This window comes from Zootoca vivipara, chromosome 1 (genome assembly GCF_963506605.1).
Source record: "Zootoca vivipara chromosome 1, rZooViv1.1, whole genome shotgun sequence".
NCBI classification, from domain to species: domain Eukaryota; kingdom Metazoa; phylum Chordata; class Lepidosauria; order Squamata; family Lacertidae; genus Zootoca; species Zootoca vivipara.
In genome coordinates this window covers 134249806-134264499 of record NC_083276.1, presented here as the reverse complement: position 1 = coordinate 134264499, position 14694 = coordinate 134249806, and the positions used below count along the sequence as shown (strand labels likewise).

The 14694-nt window shown below is 42.0% G+C and overlaps 1 protein-coding gene across 4 annotated transcripts in view; it reads left to right on the top strand.

The window, feature by feature from the left end:
- Positions 1 to 14694, top strand: part of MCM3AP (minichromosome maintenance complex component 3 associated protein) — a 57002-nt gene that overhangs the window by 27997 nt on the left and 14311 nt on the right. For all 4 annotated transcript variants that reach the window (XM_035139653.2, XM_060282468.1, XM_035139645.2 and 1 more), the window contains 9 exons: positions 371 to 555; positions 1831 to 1931; positions 3839 to 3970; positions 4955 to 5068; positions 5488 to 5640; positions 6631 to 6828; positions 7559 to 7627; positions 9709 to 9843; positions 11758 to 11911. In XM_035139653.2, coding sequence (XP_034995544.2) covers positions 371 to 555; positions 1831 to 1931; positions 3839 to 3970; positions 4955 to 5068; positions 5488 to 5640; positions 6631 to 6828; positions 7559 to 7627; positions 9709 to 9843; positions 11758 to 11911 — 1241 coding nt within the window. The remainder of the gene's footprint in view (positions 1 to 370; positions 556 to 1830; positions 1932 to 3838; positions 3971 to 4954; positions 5069 to 5487; positions 5641 to 6630; positions 6829 to 7558; positions 7628 to 9708; positions 9844 to 11757; positions 11912 to 14694) is intronic.

The window sequence follows — 14694 nt, the reverse complement described above, 5'->3', positions numbered from 1 at the left end:
GTGTGTTTTGAATTTGGTTTATTTTTCAACTTTTCAGCTTTTGCATTTGGCAGAAGAGTTTAAAGTAGTATTGAGTGATTAATAATAGAATTTGAAAATAGGACCTAAGCATTAAAATAGTTTATTTGTATCCTTGACTTAATTTGTTAAGTATCTGATGTCTGTAAAAATCCTATAGACACCAGAGCTTGAACATGAAGGTTTCTGCATGCAGAGCATGTCCCTATTGAGTTCTGGATCCTTCCTTTCAGAATTGGCCCTGTTTTGAAGAAAAAAGTGGTTATCAGTGTTATTAAGAATGCAGTTTACCTTTCTAAGCAGCTCTTTCCTTTTAGCAGCTGGATATTTTATCTCTTGGTTTCACCCCCAGAAACAAGAGCAGAAGACAGTAATGTAGACCTGGAAGTCCTTCGAGCTCAGCCTCAGCCTTCAAGCTCAGCCTTGCTTTTACCACTCCTACCAGCACCTTTGCCTTCTGCTGCAGTGACCACTTTTCGGCCAATTTCACAACCTTCTCCTCCTCCTCCTCCGCCTCAGCCTGTTTACAGTGATATGGTGAGGAGCTTCAGAAAATATATTCTACTTCTGTTTTGCTATCACACAGTTCCTAAAAATGAGGAACAATACTGTATAGTCTTCTGTTTTAATGTAAGTGTGGTGTAAAAGTATAATTAACAATTTGTCAAGATAGATACAGATGGTGTTTGAAAGAAGATTCCACCTAAACATTAGGAACAACTTCCTGACAGTAAGAGCTGTTCGGCAGTGGAATTTGCTGCCAAGGAGTGTGGTGGAGTCTCCTTCTTTGGAGGTCTTTAAGCAGAGGCTTGACAGCCATATGTTAGGAATGCTTTGATGGTGTTTCCTGCTTGGCAGGGGGTTGGACTGGATGGCCCTTGTGGTCTCTTCCAACTCTATGATTCTATGGTATAATGGGATTACGGCTGTGCTGAGCAACAATGAAATCTATGGGAAGATCATCAAGGATAATTTATAGTAATTTAAAAGGATGATGTTCAGTAGTATAAAAGTGTGTTTGGTCATTTCAATTGAGAGAACATTTTTTAAACTAGCAAGAAATAAATATATATGGGGATGGCCTTAGGGGACTGACAGCCCCTAGCATAATGCAGCTACAATAGAGGCAAATGCAATCCTCAAATATTTTAAGCAAGACCTTTACTGTCAGAAGGTGGAGTACTAATAAATTCACAATGCAGATTTGGAAATTTTGTGTGGCAACAGTCATTCAGATCCAGCTGCAACAAATTTAAGCTTGAAGAAGCCTAGCTTGGATCATTGCAGGGATTAAGAACCTCCTCTGTGAGTAGAGGTTGAAAGTGCAATTACCAGTTTGGGACTGAAGGCTGTGCAGTAGAATTTGGGGTAAATTACTTCATTAATGGACTTTTCTCTAATAGACCCAACTGCTGTAATCTGAATGTATCGTATTTTTCTGTCTATAAGATGCCCTCATGTATAAGACGCCTCCTATTTTGGGGGACTCTAAATTAAGAAAATGGGGAGGATGTATATAAAGAAATGCATAAGTAACAACCTTTTTTTTTAAAAAAAGATTTCAGTTGTTCACAGAAGGTCAAATTTAAGGCAATAATTGAACTAAGTGACTCTGACACTCCTAGTTCTGATCATGAGCCTAAAGTGTGATTAATATAACCTTTCCCCGTAGAGTGCATATTATTTGTTGTTCTGTTCACATTTCAGAATTTTAATAATGACCTATCATGCAGTAATACCATTTGGTTTTGCTTTTTAGAATGGAATGTTTTGAGTGTCAGATGCTAATTGCCAGTGCTTTCTTGTTCCCAGGACATTGCTGAAGTGGTTGAAGACCTTGTGCATGATGTGCTAGAAGGCGAATGCAGAGATATTGGCTCCACAGGAGCAGCCTATGTACAGACAGCAATATGGTAAATGCACTAATGCTGCACTCAGTATTATCTGAAGACATTCCGAGGAAGCCATTGCTATTTCCAATCCAGTAACATAAGAAGAGTCCTGCTGGATCAGGCCAGAGGCCCAACTAGTCCACTGGTCTTCAGCTTGTGGGCTGCGGCCTGGTCCAGAGTTGGGCACAACAGGAGTGCAACCACCATGCAAATATATGGTAAAAGATTCATAAATGGGATCCCAAAGTGGGTCCTGGGTCTGAAAAGGATAAAGAGAACTCTTTTAGTCCAACATCCTATTCTCACAGTGGCCAGCAGCTTGCAGAAATAGTTTGGATACTGTTTCGCCAGTGAAGGCCAACTGTCAAATTGGGAAGCTTTATTCATTTCACAAAAACTGATGATTGATAGTGGTGGCATGTTCTCCTCTCTCTCTTTTACGTGTAAACGCTTACATTACTTGCCAAAGCAGGTTGGCATACTTGCTGTTGCAAACAACTGTGAAGTATTACCTGGAGGTTGTCCAAAACCCAACTTGGAACACCCAGAAATATATGAACTGCCACGTGGGGGAAATCACCACTAACCACATTGCATTAGTCTCTACTTTCTTGGAAACAGGGCAGGAGAGCAGGCAGGGAAAGGTTAATCTATTCCTGACTGAGGGGAGGGCCTGCGAGTTTGATATACTGCCTGAAAAGGAAGCTCCTCTCATATTAAGCATGTGACTTCAACCATATGAAGACACAACTTGTGGCATGCAACAGTAAAGTTAATTCTGGAAGAGCACTAACGAACAAACCATCTAAATAGTGTGGGAGGGGTACATCCTGGAGAAGGGCCCTAGAGCACCTGAACTGCATGCAGAAGGTCCTGTCTTCAGTGTCCAGCATCTGCAGGTGGTTCTGGGAATGTCCCTTGTCTGAAGCTCTGTCTGAAACTCTGTTGTTGAACAACTGTCAGCTTCAGCTCTCATAGCCAATAGCCAGGGGCGATGGGGGTTGTAGTTCATCAACATCTGGAGGGCCACAAGATGCCCATCCCTGGTTTAGGCAATACTGATAAAGAAAGTTCCTGTGTTCCTACTTTCCACTTTGGGTTATGGTGCAGGAGAGGAGCAGGAAAGGAACATTCAAAAGCATTGTCATCCCAGAAAGGGTCAGGAGAATGGCATATTTCAATAACCGGATGAAGGATCCCCTTGACTAATACAGTTTTGTAACGTTGCGTAACAAAACATGAAGTGATGGAACAGGTGGCTGTGCCGAATGTGTCTTCTGGTGGAGCATAGTGCTTCAAGCTGTGGAAACAGCAGGTGTGGGCAGTCAGTCATCTTGTGGAGAAGAGAATGAGCCCTTGAGGATAATTTTGTGCTGTCGGAGCTTCTGTGCTCTTCTAACCTACAAACAGAAACATGGAGAACCTGATGTTAGGGCTCCTCACTGTGGTGAGCTGGATTCAGGCCAAGTTTGGTAGGACACTCTTCCAACTCCTGTGAAAGACCAAATTATTTTTTGCCCTGAAGGATGGATTGGTACAGAACATAGTTCTTTCTTCCTGAAAAGAAATAAAGATCTCATTATCTTCCACCACTATGACGGAAATAAACATGACCCAAAACATTGACAAATTTGCATCCCATCAGTATTCTTGGTCCTGTCTGGAGCGCCCAAACTCAGATATGGCCTTTTATCAGGGTGAAAATAGGTTATAATGGGGGTCTCTTTAGATATCAACTTATGCCAGCTTTACTATTCCTGCATCCCAAATGCTGAAATAAACAATAGAAAAAATTCACATTGGCACACAACATTATGTGTGAATAACAAACAGGCTTTTGTGGGGAGATTGGGAAAGTTCTGCTGCTGCAAATTTAGGCCTACTGCTTTCTACTAACTCTCCACAATTGTTTCCTTTATTTTATGCAGGATGTCCAGTGTTACTACAGATGAAATCATGACAGACGTGATGCTGGGAATCTTAAGGCAAATTGCATCAGATGTAATCAGTGCAGAAAAACAGAGATTTGAAGAGGAAAGACGCCGTGCTGAAGAAGAGAGGCAAACATTCTTTATACTTGTAGTAGAAACTCTGAGACAAGGAGATGTAGATTGGAATACATTGTGGTACTTATGTGGATAAGCCAGCCATAACACCCCAGCACCCCAGCGGGAGCGGAGTCCTGGAGAGGCAAGGGTCAGCAACACCCTGTGGCCAGGCTTCCCCACCCATGTGCTCAGCCTGGGTGGGAATGGGCTCTGCATGTGTACCAACATGTGTAGAACTCTACACAGTGCTCCCCTTCCTCTCCCTCATTGTATGAAGGTGCTCTGTGATGCACATCCCTTTCACCTGTTGGCCAAATGCATGGACCGTGAGGAAGTATGACCCCCCCCCCCCCAAGCATGCTGGCAGCAGGAGATGAATAGCTTACACAGCCCCCACCATCTCCATGTGCATTGTTTGAATGTGAATCTCTCAGGTCAGGTGGGCTTGGTTGGGGAGGGGTTGTAGCTCAGTGGTCGAGCATCTGCTTTGCATGCAGAAATGTCCCCAGTTCAATCTCTGGCACCTTCAGCCCCAGACAGGACTGGGAAAGATTCCTGTCTGGAATCTTGGCTAGTAGTTTAGGCAAAATTGAGATACCTAGGCTGATGGTCTGAGCTGGTACTAGGCAGCTCTGTTCCTCTGTTGTCGGGTATCTGTTTCCTTCCATATCATTAAGTTTCTCTCTCCTGAGTATGTGTACTTCGGTTGATTATTCCCTAAACATTGTATTTGCATTCATCTTGAAAATGAATGGAATCAGGATGGCAATAAATTGGCAGGACCCAGGCTTTAATGCAATGTGCTAGGAATTTCAGCAATGAATGTAATCCGATTATGGTTAATGTTACCTGTATCCCTGTAATATTTTCATGCATTATACTTAATGCACTAGTTTTGACACTGCAGCTTTTAAAATATGGAGATACTTGGTTGCTTAAGATTTTACTTGTCTGTCATCTGCCTATAATGTGCACATGTTTTTCTCCTCTCCTTAGGCAGAAGCAGGAAATGGAGCAGTTAATAGAAATGTTGAGCGACTCGCTGCGTATGGCATTGACAGAAGAAGTGGTGAAGGAAATGGTGGAAGAGATTTCAGCAAAGGAGTTAAAGTAAGCAGTAAAACACAGGGATTTGCCTGTGAAATGGATGTCAGGACCAGCCCTATGCAGAATATGGGCAGGGTCAACACGAAGGAGCTTTGCGGCCTAGATGTTAAAAAGCTCAAAATTTCAAATGTAGACTTCCTTTCTCTCTGTGCCCTGTGTTTTTACAGTCATCTAGAGGAGGGGAACAGCCCCTTCTCACTTTCTGTGATAAAGTCTACTCTGCTTCGGATCACACAATGTTTTATCTTGAAGTAAAACTCCATAAAGTAATAATAATAATAATAATAATAATAATAATAATAATAATGAATTTTTATTTGTACCCCGCCCTCCCAAAAAACCATTTGTTCATTGACAGAAATCCTGCATTTTTCATTTTAATTTGCTTTGTTACTGTGCTCTAATGTTTAATTTTAACCTAGATGTGCCCTGGAGAAAGACCAAAGAGCCCGCATTGCCCGCTGCTCCAAGGAAGTCTGTGCTGAAATAATGGGTGTCTTTTTGGAAGATGAGATTTTCCAGAGCGCTAAGGAGACCCTACAAGAACTCCAGTGTTTCTGCAAATACTTACAACGGTGGGTTAAATGAAGCTTTTCTGCAGCCAATTGACATAAAATAGACCCTTGACTACCATGTTAAGTTTATCACAGTTATATTCTACTCTTTCACAAAATAGCTAAGAACAGCACATGTTAAGTCTCGTTTTTATCTTTATCTTTATCTTGTTACAGGTTTAATCTACTGTAGGAAGATAGGTTAGGTTGAGAAATGATTAAGAGCTATAAGTAAAATGATTTCTGAATGATGAATGGCTATCCCAACAGTGCTTTTCTTGCAAGCTCCTCTAGGAAATTTTCATGGTGCCAGTAGTGGCCCAAGAAGGAAAGTTGCATTCCTTCTGGCCTCCATTGATTTGAACTGCTTTGATGTCTGCTTGGCAGGCTTATCAGGGACATTTTTTTAAAAAATGGGCTTTGTAGATTGTAAATCAGATTTCAAAGAGAAACTGATGTTGAGTTGAACTGCTCATGGCAGGGCTCAGGGCCAGGGCTTTTATGTAATGACTCCTGATTGCAAAATAATTGAGTGGCTTTTCTTTTTTCCTTTTTTTAAATACACACTGCTTGATTGGTTTTCTTTAAAACCCTCGAAGTGGTTTATTTTGTGTGTATTTTGAAGAGCTTTATTTTGCCTGAAATGTGCAAGCCTACAGGAAAATTACATGAGCATGTTAAGAATGAATTGTAATGTTTTTTGGTGACAAACCAAACCCTATGGATATATTAGACTTAGCCAGCTTTCTGGCTGCAGTTTATGTCTGTGAATGAGAGCAGTTGTCATCCATGAATTCTAAATGAGTAGGACCCTTCTTTTGTAGCAAGTGTTAATTGTTTATAGTTTGTTATTGTAAAAGATACTGGATTCCACAGTGGAATAGATACTGTTGGATGGCTTTTGGCGTTGTCCGCTTTTTATTTTGCTGTTGTATTGTATGATTTGGTGATGGCTAAGCAATGTTTGATTTGAATAATTTTAATGAAATGCATTGATACTTTATCTTGCAGATGGAGGGAAGCTGTTGCAGCCCGGAAGAAATTGAAGCGTCAGATGAGATCTTTCCCAGCAGCTCCCTGTTGTGTAGATCCAAAACATAAATTGAAGGCTCTGTCTCCCAGCGCAGAATGTCCTATCGCCAGAGAGCACCTTGCTAAAACGATTGTAAACTTGGGACATGCAGGGAACCTTGGCATCTCCTGTCTTAGGTAAGTGCATCCTGGCCTGGTTCACACAATAGATTAAGAGCAGGAATGCAGACTTCTGGAGAGGAGTCTCTCCAGTGCTTTTTGCTGCTGCTCTGTGCTGAGCTAAGCCTTGGCTCGGCTTGACGTGCCACTCAAATGGGGGCTCCTGGTTTAACCACAAGCTCAGTTTGGCTCAGCGCAGTGGTCCCCAAACTTTTCCAATAGAGACCGCTTGAAAGTTGCTGAGGGCCTTGATGGACCATTTACAGTTTTTCTGCCTGTCATAGCTACTGTAATGGGTTGTGCTAGGTACTGTATAATTTTTTTTACAGACATGCCACAGATGACCTGAATGAACGGACCACAGTTTGGAAACTGCTAGCTTAGTGCATTGTGCAGACTGGGCCACTTAATTGACCACTCTATAGGTTATAGAAATTAGTGGATATACAGTATCCACTCTAGTAATAGAGGGATACAATCTATTTCAGAGAAATAGACCAAACAGGAAAGGAGGAGGAGTGCCATTATATATCAGAGATGTGTATACCTGTGAAGAGATCAAGGATTTAAAACTTCACAGCCAAATTGAGAGTTGTTGTTGTTGTTTAGTCGTGTCCGACTCTTCGTGATCCCATGGACCATAGCACGCCAGGCACTCCTGTCTTCCACTGCCTCCCGCAGTTTGGTCAAACTCATGCAAGGTGGAAGGGGAAATGTGGACCAAATAAACACTTTGCTTTTTTTCTAGGCTCAGATGTTTACAGAACAAGGCAATTCATCAAATGAAAGTGCAACATTTTTACCACCAGTTATTAAGGTATGTTAAAATTATTGAAGCTAAAGCACACATATGGCAAACTCCGGGATTGCCACCTGCAGTAACCCTAGAACAATTGTGAAGTGGTAGATTCCAAAATGGATTTTGACGTGAATAAGTGCATTAAAAGAAAAAAAAGTGTTCATGATCATCTATCAAACACTGAGATAAAGACTGGCTTTCTTTATAAAGGAGAACTAAGGGGGGCAGTACCTGACTTCCTAGGTTAAACTTTATCATGTCAGTTGTAAGTTATGTACTGTTTCTTGTCTGTGGACTTCCCACGAGGCTCAGTGACTTGCAAATCCCCACAGGCAGGGCCAGGGCTCTATGGAGGCAGCAGGACTGGAGTGGAGAATTGCTCCCACTGGGTGCCCTGCTGACTTGCCTGTCTGCTTGCCCTGCTGTTCCTGCCACTGCTGGCCACTTACCCACCCACAGGGTCCTTTGCCACCCCCTTTGTCTTCTGCCTGCCTTGTTCAAAGGGAGCCCTTTCTCAGAGCACGGGGTTCTGCACCAGGTGTCCAGGAAAGTACTTTCACCGCCAAGCCTAACAGCTAAAAATGCTGTTTAAGCTTACTCCAAAGTAGCTAAACTTTTTCTAATTTTAAACTTTTCACTTTAATCAGCATTTGTAGCCACTGGCAGCAGAAGTGATCTGACAGACATGGCTCCCAGACTACATCACTCTGAGGAAGGAAGGAGCCCCTTGGACTTTCCTCAGAGTGTGGCAAGATGGGGACAGAGAACTGCCAGCAGTGCTAGCACTAATGCAGTAGCAAAAGAGCAAGAGAGGAAAAGAAATCTGGAAATGGGCTGTGGGGAGAGGAGGAGGAGGAGGAGGAGAATCTTGAACTAGCCCTGATCCCAGATGCTAGGGTGATACTGCACAGATAAGCTTGTATCTCTGTTTTGTGTGCTTTGGCTATCTGCGCTCTGCTGTGCATCCTGTTCTGACTATTTCCTGGTTTAAGAACTCTACTAGCCAACCAGCACAGACACGTACTTTCCATCTTGGAGAGAAGCACAAGCAGCCCTTGCTCCTGAAGATTCTGTACACTTGTAACAATCTGTTTTATGCAGTCTTAGCCTTCTGTGTATGAAGAGAGACAAACAGAAATTTGCCTTTTGTCTGAAGCAGATATAACTGCAACGAAAGAGTATATGAGTTGCATGCGGAGAGGGTTTGGATTGTGCTCCTAGATCGAATCAAGGCTCTGTTAAGATTAACAAATCAATACAGCATTTATAATCTACAAAACAATATATAAAGCAGTATTTAATCTATGGAACAATATTAACAACACAGGCAAAATAGCAACTGCAAAAAATAAACTAAGCATGCACACACTCTCCAGGCCCCCATCACTCGTAATCTTTCGTTTTGTTTAGTTCATTAAAATACACATAAAATGCACACAATGCTTGTAGCTAAGGCAGCTTAGCCAGATGTTGCGCCTGCCGGACTCCTTGGGTAGTGGGCCATGGGGGAGACGCTGGGGCTCTTGGGCCTACCTCCAGTGGTTAGGTGGACTCTAGGTAGCTTGCCCAGGTGCCGTTGAGGAGCTCGCCCACCTTGCTCTTGATAATCTGGAGGCCCGTTCCCACTCAAGGAAGCCCAAGGCGAGCCTGTTCCTCCAGAGTGGTGAGTTGCGGCTGCACTTGGTGTTGAGGCTGGCCAGGAGGTCCAGCTGTGCCTCCACACCCAGGACACTCTCGCTGCACCATGGCCCGTCCACCACCAGCTGCTCCCTGCCTGATCACAGAGATCATGGGGGAGTCTCTGTTAGTGGTTCCCCACGATTCAGAGGCACAGCTGTAACTCATAGGCGCCACGTATTCTGCCTTGTGGGCTCAATCCTGTGGAACTGCCTACCAACTGAGATTAGACTTCTGAACTTTAGGCCCTTGACACTCCTATTTCAGATGGCATTGCATGGTAGCTTTCTGTTTCTCTGACGAATTTTAATAGTTCTTTGTGTTTTTAAACATTTTCTGTGCACTGCCTAGACATTCTGCATAATAAGTGGTATATAAAATAAATAATAAGAAATAATTTTGTGTGTGTGTGTCTTCCTAAGGGATGCAGTGTGGACTCCACTGGATCTGCCATCACTGGTAGCTGAAAACATTCCAATAAAAGAAAAACAGGTCTTTTGGAAAGCACTTCTCGTGTTGCCAGGCTATGAGGAATGTCCAGATGGGGATCGCAGAAGGTATTTTTTGCATTCAAACTATGCCAAGAAAGCCAGTAGACACAAAATAATTTGGTTTGCTGCTTGCATATGCTGGTATTCATAACTCGAGACTTGCATGAAAATGTTTGGTTTTGTTGTTTTTTACTCCCTCGTCCAGCCCCATGTTGTTGACTGAGACAGTCTTCTAGTCCCTGAAGCTCCTTTTCATTAAAAGAGACATTAAAAGTTACTCCAGCATTGCTGAGGCCCAGGGAATCTTGGTGTCAGTGCCTATTGAACTTTGAATCTGGGCTAACTTCAGCTTGTTTTTCCTGTGTGGAAGAAGGCAAGCTAGCCATTGTGTTCTCCATGACTGTGCTATGCCTGCTATGTCCCTTGGGCCATTGTTCTTCCCTTTGCATAGAAGACGGGGAAAGTTGGGGCTTTGGGTAATTGGAGTCCTGCCCTTAGAAGCTCCATTGCCTCGGCTCCTCCCATAATAGCAGTGGCTTTTCAAAACAGGATTAATGGTAGTAAGCAGTTAAGCACAAAAAATAGGTATGGCCCAGGTTTGGAGAACCTGTAGCACTCCAGATGTTGCTGAAGCACTATTTCTTTCAGCCCCAGCAAGCATGGTCAATGCTCAGGGATGATGGGAATTGTAGTTCAGCAACATGTTCCACACGTCTGGTGTAACCAAACCAGTGCAAGCCACTCATGGTGACTTGTTGGAATCACTCGCTGACCGGTAAGTATGAATGAGATGTTGTGGGCCTAACGCCAGATAGGTTTCATGTCACTTCAGAATATGCCAGGTATGTTTGTTTCAGTGCAGCCAGTTCACAGATTCAGCTGTGAGCAATCAAGTGATGTATGTGCACCGTAAACTTGCCCTTTCCTGCACTGTTGTTCCTATGCATATTTGTAGGATCAGGGTGTCAGGAAATCTCTTTATTAACTGGTTTATTCATTTTTTTATTAATCTTCAAGGCAAGAATTTAGGAATATAGGTTTTTGGTATTTCAGTTAAGTTTCTAACGCTGACAATCTCTGCACACTTACCTGGGAGAATTGCCCATTGAACAGAATGGGACTTGCTTCTGAGTAAACATGTATAGGATTGAGTCATATCCTTGTCAACCTGTGTGACACTCCTTAAGATTTCTGAAAGCAATCTTAAACGTTACAGTTCAGGAAAGGCATTGGCAACTAAGAAAATTACCATATTGTGACTGTGCAAATTATCATATAAACTAATAGTAATCTCATTTCTCTGAGTGTTGGTCCTTATGTAGCCAAAGCAGCAGCACTCACCCACAAGAGCAGGCATCCCCAAACTGCGGCCCTCCAGATGTTTTGGCCTACAACTCCCATGATCCCTAGCTAACAAGACCAGTGGTTGGGGAAGATGGGAATTGTAGTCCAAAACACCTGGAGGGCTGACGTTTGGGGATGCCTGCACAAGAGGAAGGAATAAGGAAGTTCAGGGAACCCTCAAGATTTGCCAAATTACAAAATATATTTAGAACCCCATGGCCTGGTGGCCCAACCTGAATATGTTTGGGGGCCATGGAATGCCGACTCTCTTGCTGGGGTGGAGTGTTTGTACATAGAACCAGGTGGATGAGAGATGTACTGGAATATGCTGAAGGAGATCATGGTTGGCTATCTGAAAGAGGGAACAGGGTAGCTCTCCATTGCAACATTTTTGTGGCAGTCCTGCTTGTTTGCTTGCATAAAATGTTGACTATAGATAGTAAGTAAATTAAAATATGATTCTTGTGGATTCTTGTAGATATTAACGTGCAGATAGTTTGTGAATATTTAAATGAATATGTCTGTTTCTTTCAACAAAGTAGCACATTCTCATTTATTATTTACAGGATCTAAAATATTTGTCACTTTTTAAAGTGTTGGCAGAGTTTACAAGTATATCTGGTCTTCTGTTCACAGAATAATAGCAGACTGGTTGAAAGCTAAGTTTATGATTGGTAAAAATTTGAAGGAAGATATGTCTGTGGTGAAAGGTGGAATCCAGACACTTGCATTGCATACTTCTCTTCATATGAAAAACGACTGGGCTGCTTGTGTCAGTGTGTGTGTCAAGGTCAGTTCAAACATTACTTGCTACATGTCCGTGTCATGAGAAGAGACCGCAAAAGCTATGCCTTTTGAAAGTTCAGAATTCAGTGGCCTGGTTAAGGCAGACTCACTATATCAAACACATCCCTGTGCTTAAAGTTCTTTATTGGCTTTCATTTTGTCTGCTGGTGCTGCTTTATAAAGCCCTGCATCGTCTAGATAGGGAACCTTTTGCAGGCCCCCAGGACCCTGATGGAAACCTCATTCCAGTAGTGAGGGATGCCAAACACACCCACCCACAAAGCTATTTGCCATGGAAGCAGATGCATATATTTAATTATTATTATTAAATGTATGCAATTATATTTCATCTATTTTCTTCATAGACATTTTTCTTAATGCATTTTTTTGTTATTTTGATTTTTTTAAAAAAGTATTCAATTTCAATTTCAATTTCAACACCTTTATTGGCATATATATAAAATATAAAAACAAAGACAAAACATATAAAACATATAGGACATTAGTATAAATAGTAACTCTACATCATACAGAAATAATGGTGAGCAGGAGGAGGAAGAGGCACACAAGGGATCCTCAGCTATCATTGTTGAAGGCTAGATGTACTGATTTTAATTACATAAATTCTGGACAAGTAGTGGGCCATAATTCTGGTAATTTCGGGGAAGTCATCCCTCAGCAAGAGCTGGACCACTGTTTCCTTGTTGGGGAGGGTTCCAGGTCTCATAAAGGATAAGAGGGGGCCAAAATAAAAGAAATTAGAAAGGGGACAGTCCAGAATCATGTGAGCCATAGAGTCTACCTCTTTCTGGCCACAAGGGCATAATCTATTCCAGTAGGGGATGCCTTTGAGTCTTCCGGCTAACACAGAGGATGGAAAAGCATTTAGACGGGCCAACATAAATACTCTGCGATAAAAAGGAGATACCAGGTCATATAAATAATTAGGTATCAATCCTTGGTGCGGCGGCAGCCCCAGGAAGGCAGGCGAGCATACTAGAGGTTGGGCAGGATGAAGTTTCTGGAATTCAATATCAAGCAGTCTCTGCTTAATAAGAGTAAAGATATATGAATCCTCATATGTCAGGAGGGAATCCACTGGAAGGCCTAGTTGCCTAAGTTTGTTGGAAATATTAGAGAACCATGTAAAGCTGTGGCTATCTTTCAGAAGATAGGATATCAGGCTATCTGGATCGGTATTAAAATGAATTTTTAGCCAATATTTAAAAGTAATGATCCACCCTCTTGTCTCAAGAAGGTGTTGGCCCAATTCTGCACAGATAGCCAGGTATGGCACACATTTTGGTACTCCAAGGATTTGCCGAAAGAAGGATGATTGGACTCCTTCTACTTTGTTGTTAAAGCTGGATATCCATAAGGGGATCCCGTATAGAAGCTGGGAGGCGGATTTTGCCTTATAGGCGGCAATTGCTGCAGGTACAAATTGATTCCCACCAAGAAAATGAAAGCGCTTGATTTGTGCAACCGAGCATCTTGCTAAATTAATTGTTCTGTTGCGATGGGTCACCCATTTTAAGTTATAGTGAAAGGTGACACCCAAGTATTTATAGCATTTAACTTGCTCCATTTTTTGGGTTCCAATCGACCAATTGAATGGACACCAACTTTTAGAAAAAACAAGAATCTTTGACTTGGAGTAGTTAATTGCTAGGTGATTCACTTCACAGTAATTGGAGAATGCTCTTAAATATCTTTGTAGCCCAACTCTGGAATAGGAGAGGAGAGCAGTATCGTCTGCGTACAAGAGGGTAGGGATTGCTTTGGTATCTAATCTGGGAGGGTGGCCATTTACAGCAGATAAATGTTGTTTCATATCATTCAAGAATAGGTTAAACAAGTGTGGAGCAAGTATACAACCTTGTTTAACCCCTTTAGTGATTGTGAAGCTGGTAGATAAATGACCATCAAGGGAAAACTTCACCTGACCTTTAGTGTTGGAATGTAGCTTTTTAATCAGAAAAAGTAGGCGGGTTTCCATCCCGAAAGTTTTCAATTTATCCCATAATAGACCTCTTGGAATTGAATCGAAAGCGCACTTTAAATCGATAAAGGCCACATATAGCTTCCCCTTGTCCGATTTCGTGTATTTTTCAGCTAGGGATGCCAATAATAGACAATGGTCTACTGTCGATTTATGTTTTGTAAAGCCAATCTGTTCAGGACCAATAATTCTTTTCTTTTTCATCCAATCTAATAAGTATCTCTCTAGATGTTTTGAGTAGAGTTTACATATAGTAGATAGTAAACTAATAGGTCGGTAATTACATGGCTGCTCAGGGTCACCTTTTTTATATATTGGAAATATTATAGAGGTCAGCCAAGAGTTCGGTACTATTCCTGTTTTATCAATAAGCGTGAACAGATTAGCAAGTGGAGGTGCCCACCAATTGACATACTTTTTCAGGATCTCAACAGGGATCCCATCAAGACCTGGGGCCTTTCCAGGTTTTAATTCTCCAATCAAAACCTTTATCTCGCCAATGCTTACCGGGGGCCAGTTTGGAGTGTTTAAAGGAATGGGCTCATCATCAGCAGGAGGGGGGTAAACTGAGTCATTGAATATTTTGCTGTAATAATCGACCCAGGATTGTTGGGAAATAGTGGGGGCAGTAGGAAATAGATTATTATTTAGATGACTGGAGGTTATTTGTCAAAATGTTTTATGGTCATTCGAATTTATAGCGATAATTAAACGTGACCATTTTTTTAGATAATATGCGTGTTTTTTCCTGACTATAAGTTCGTTGTATATCTTCCTACTAGCAA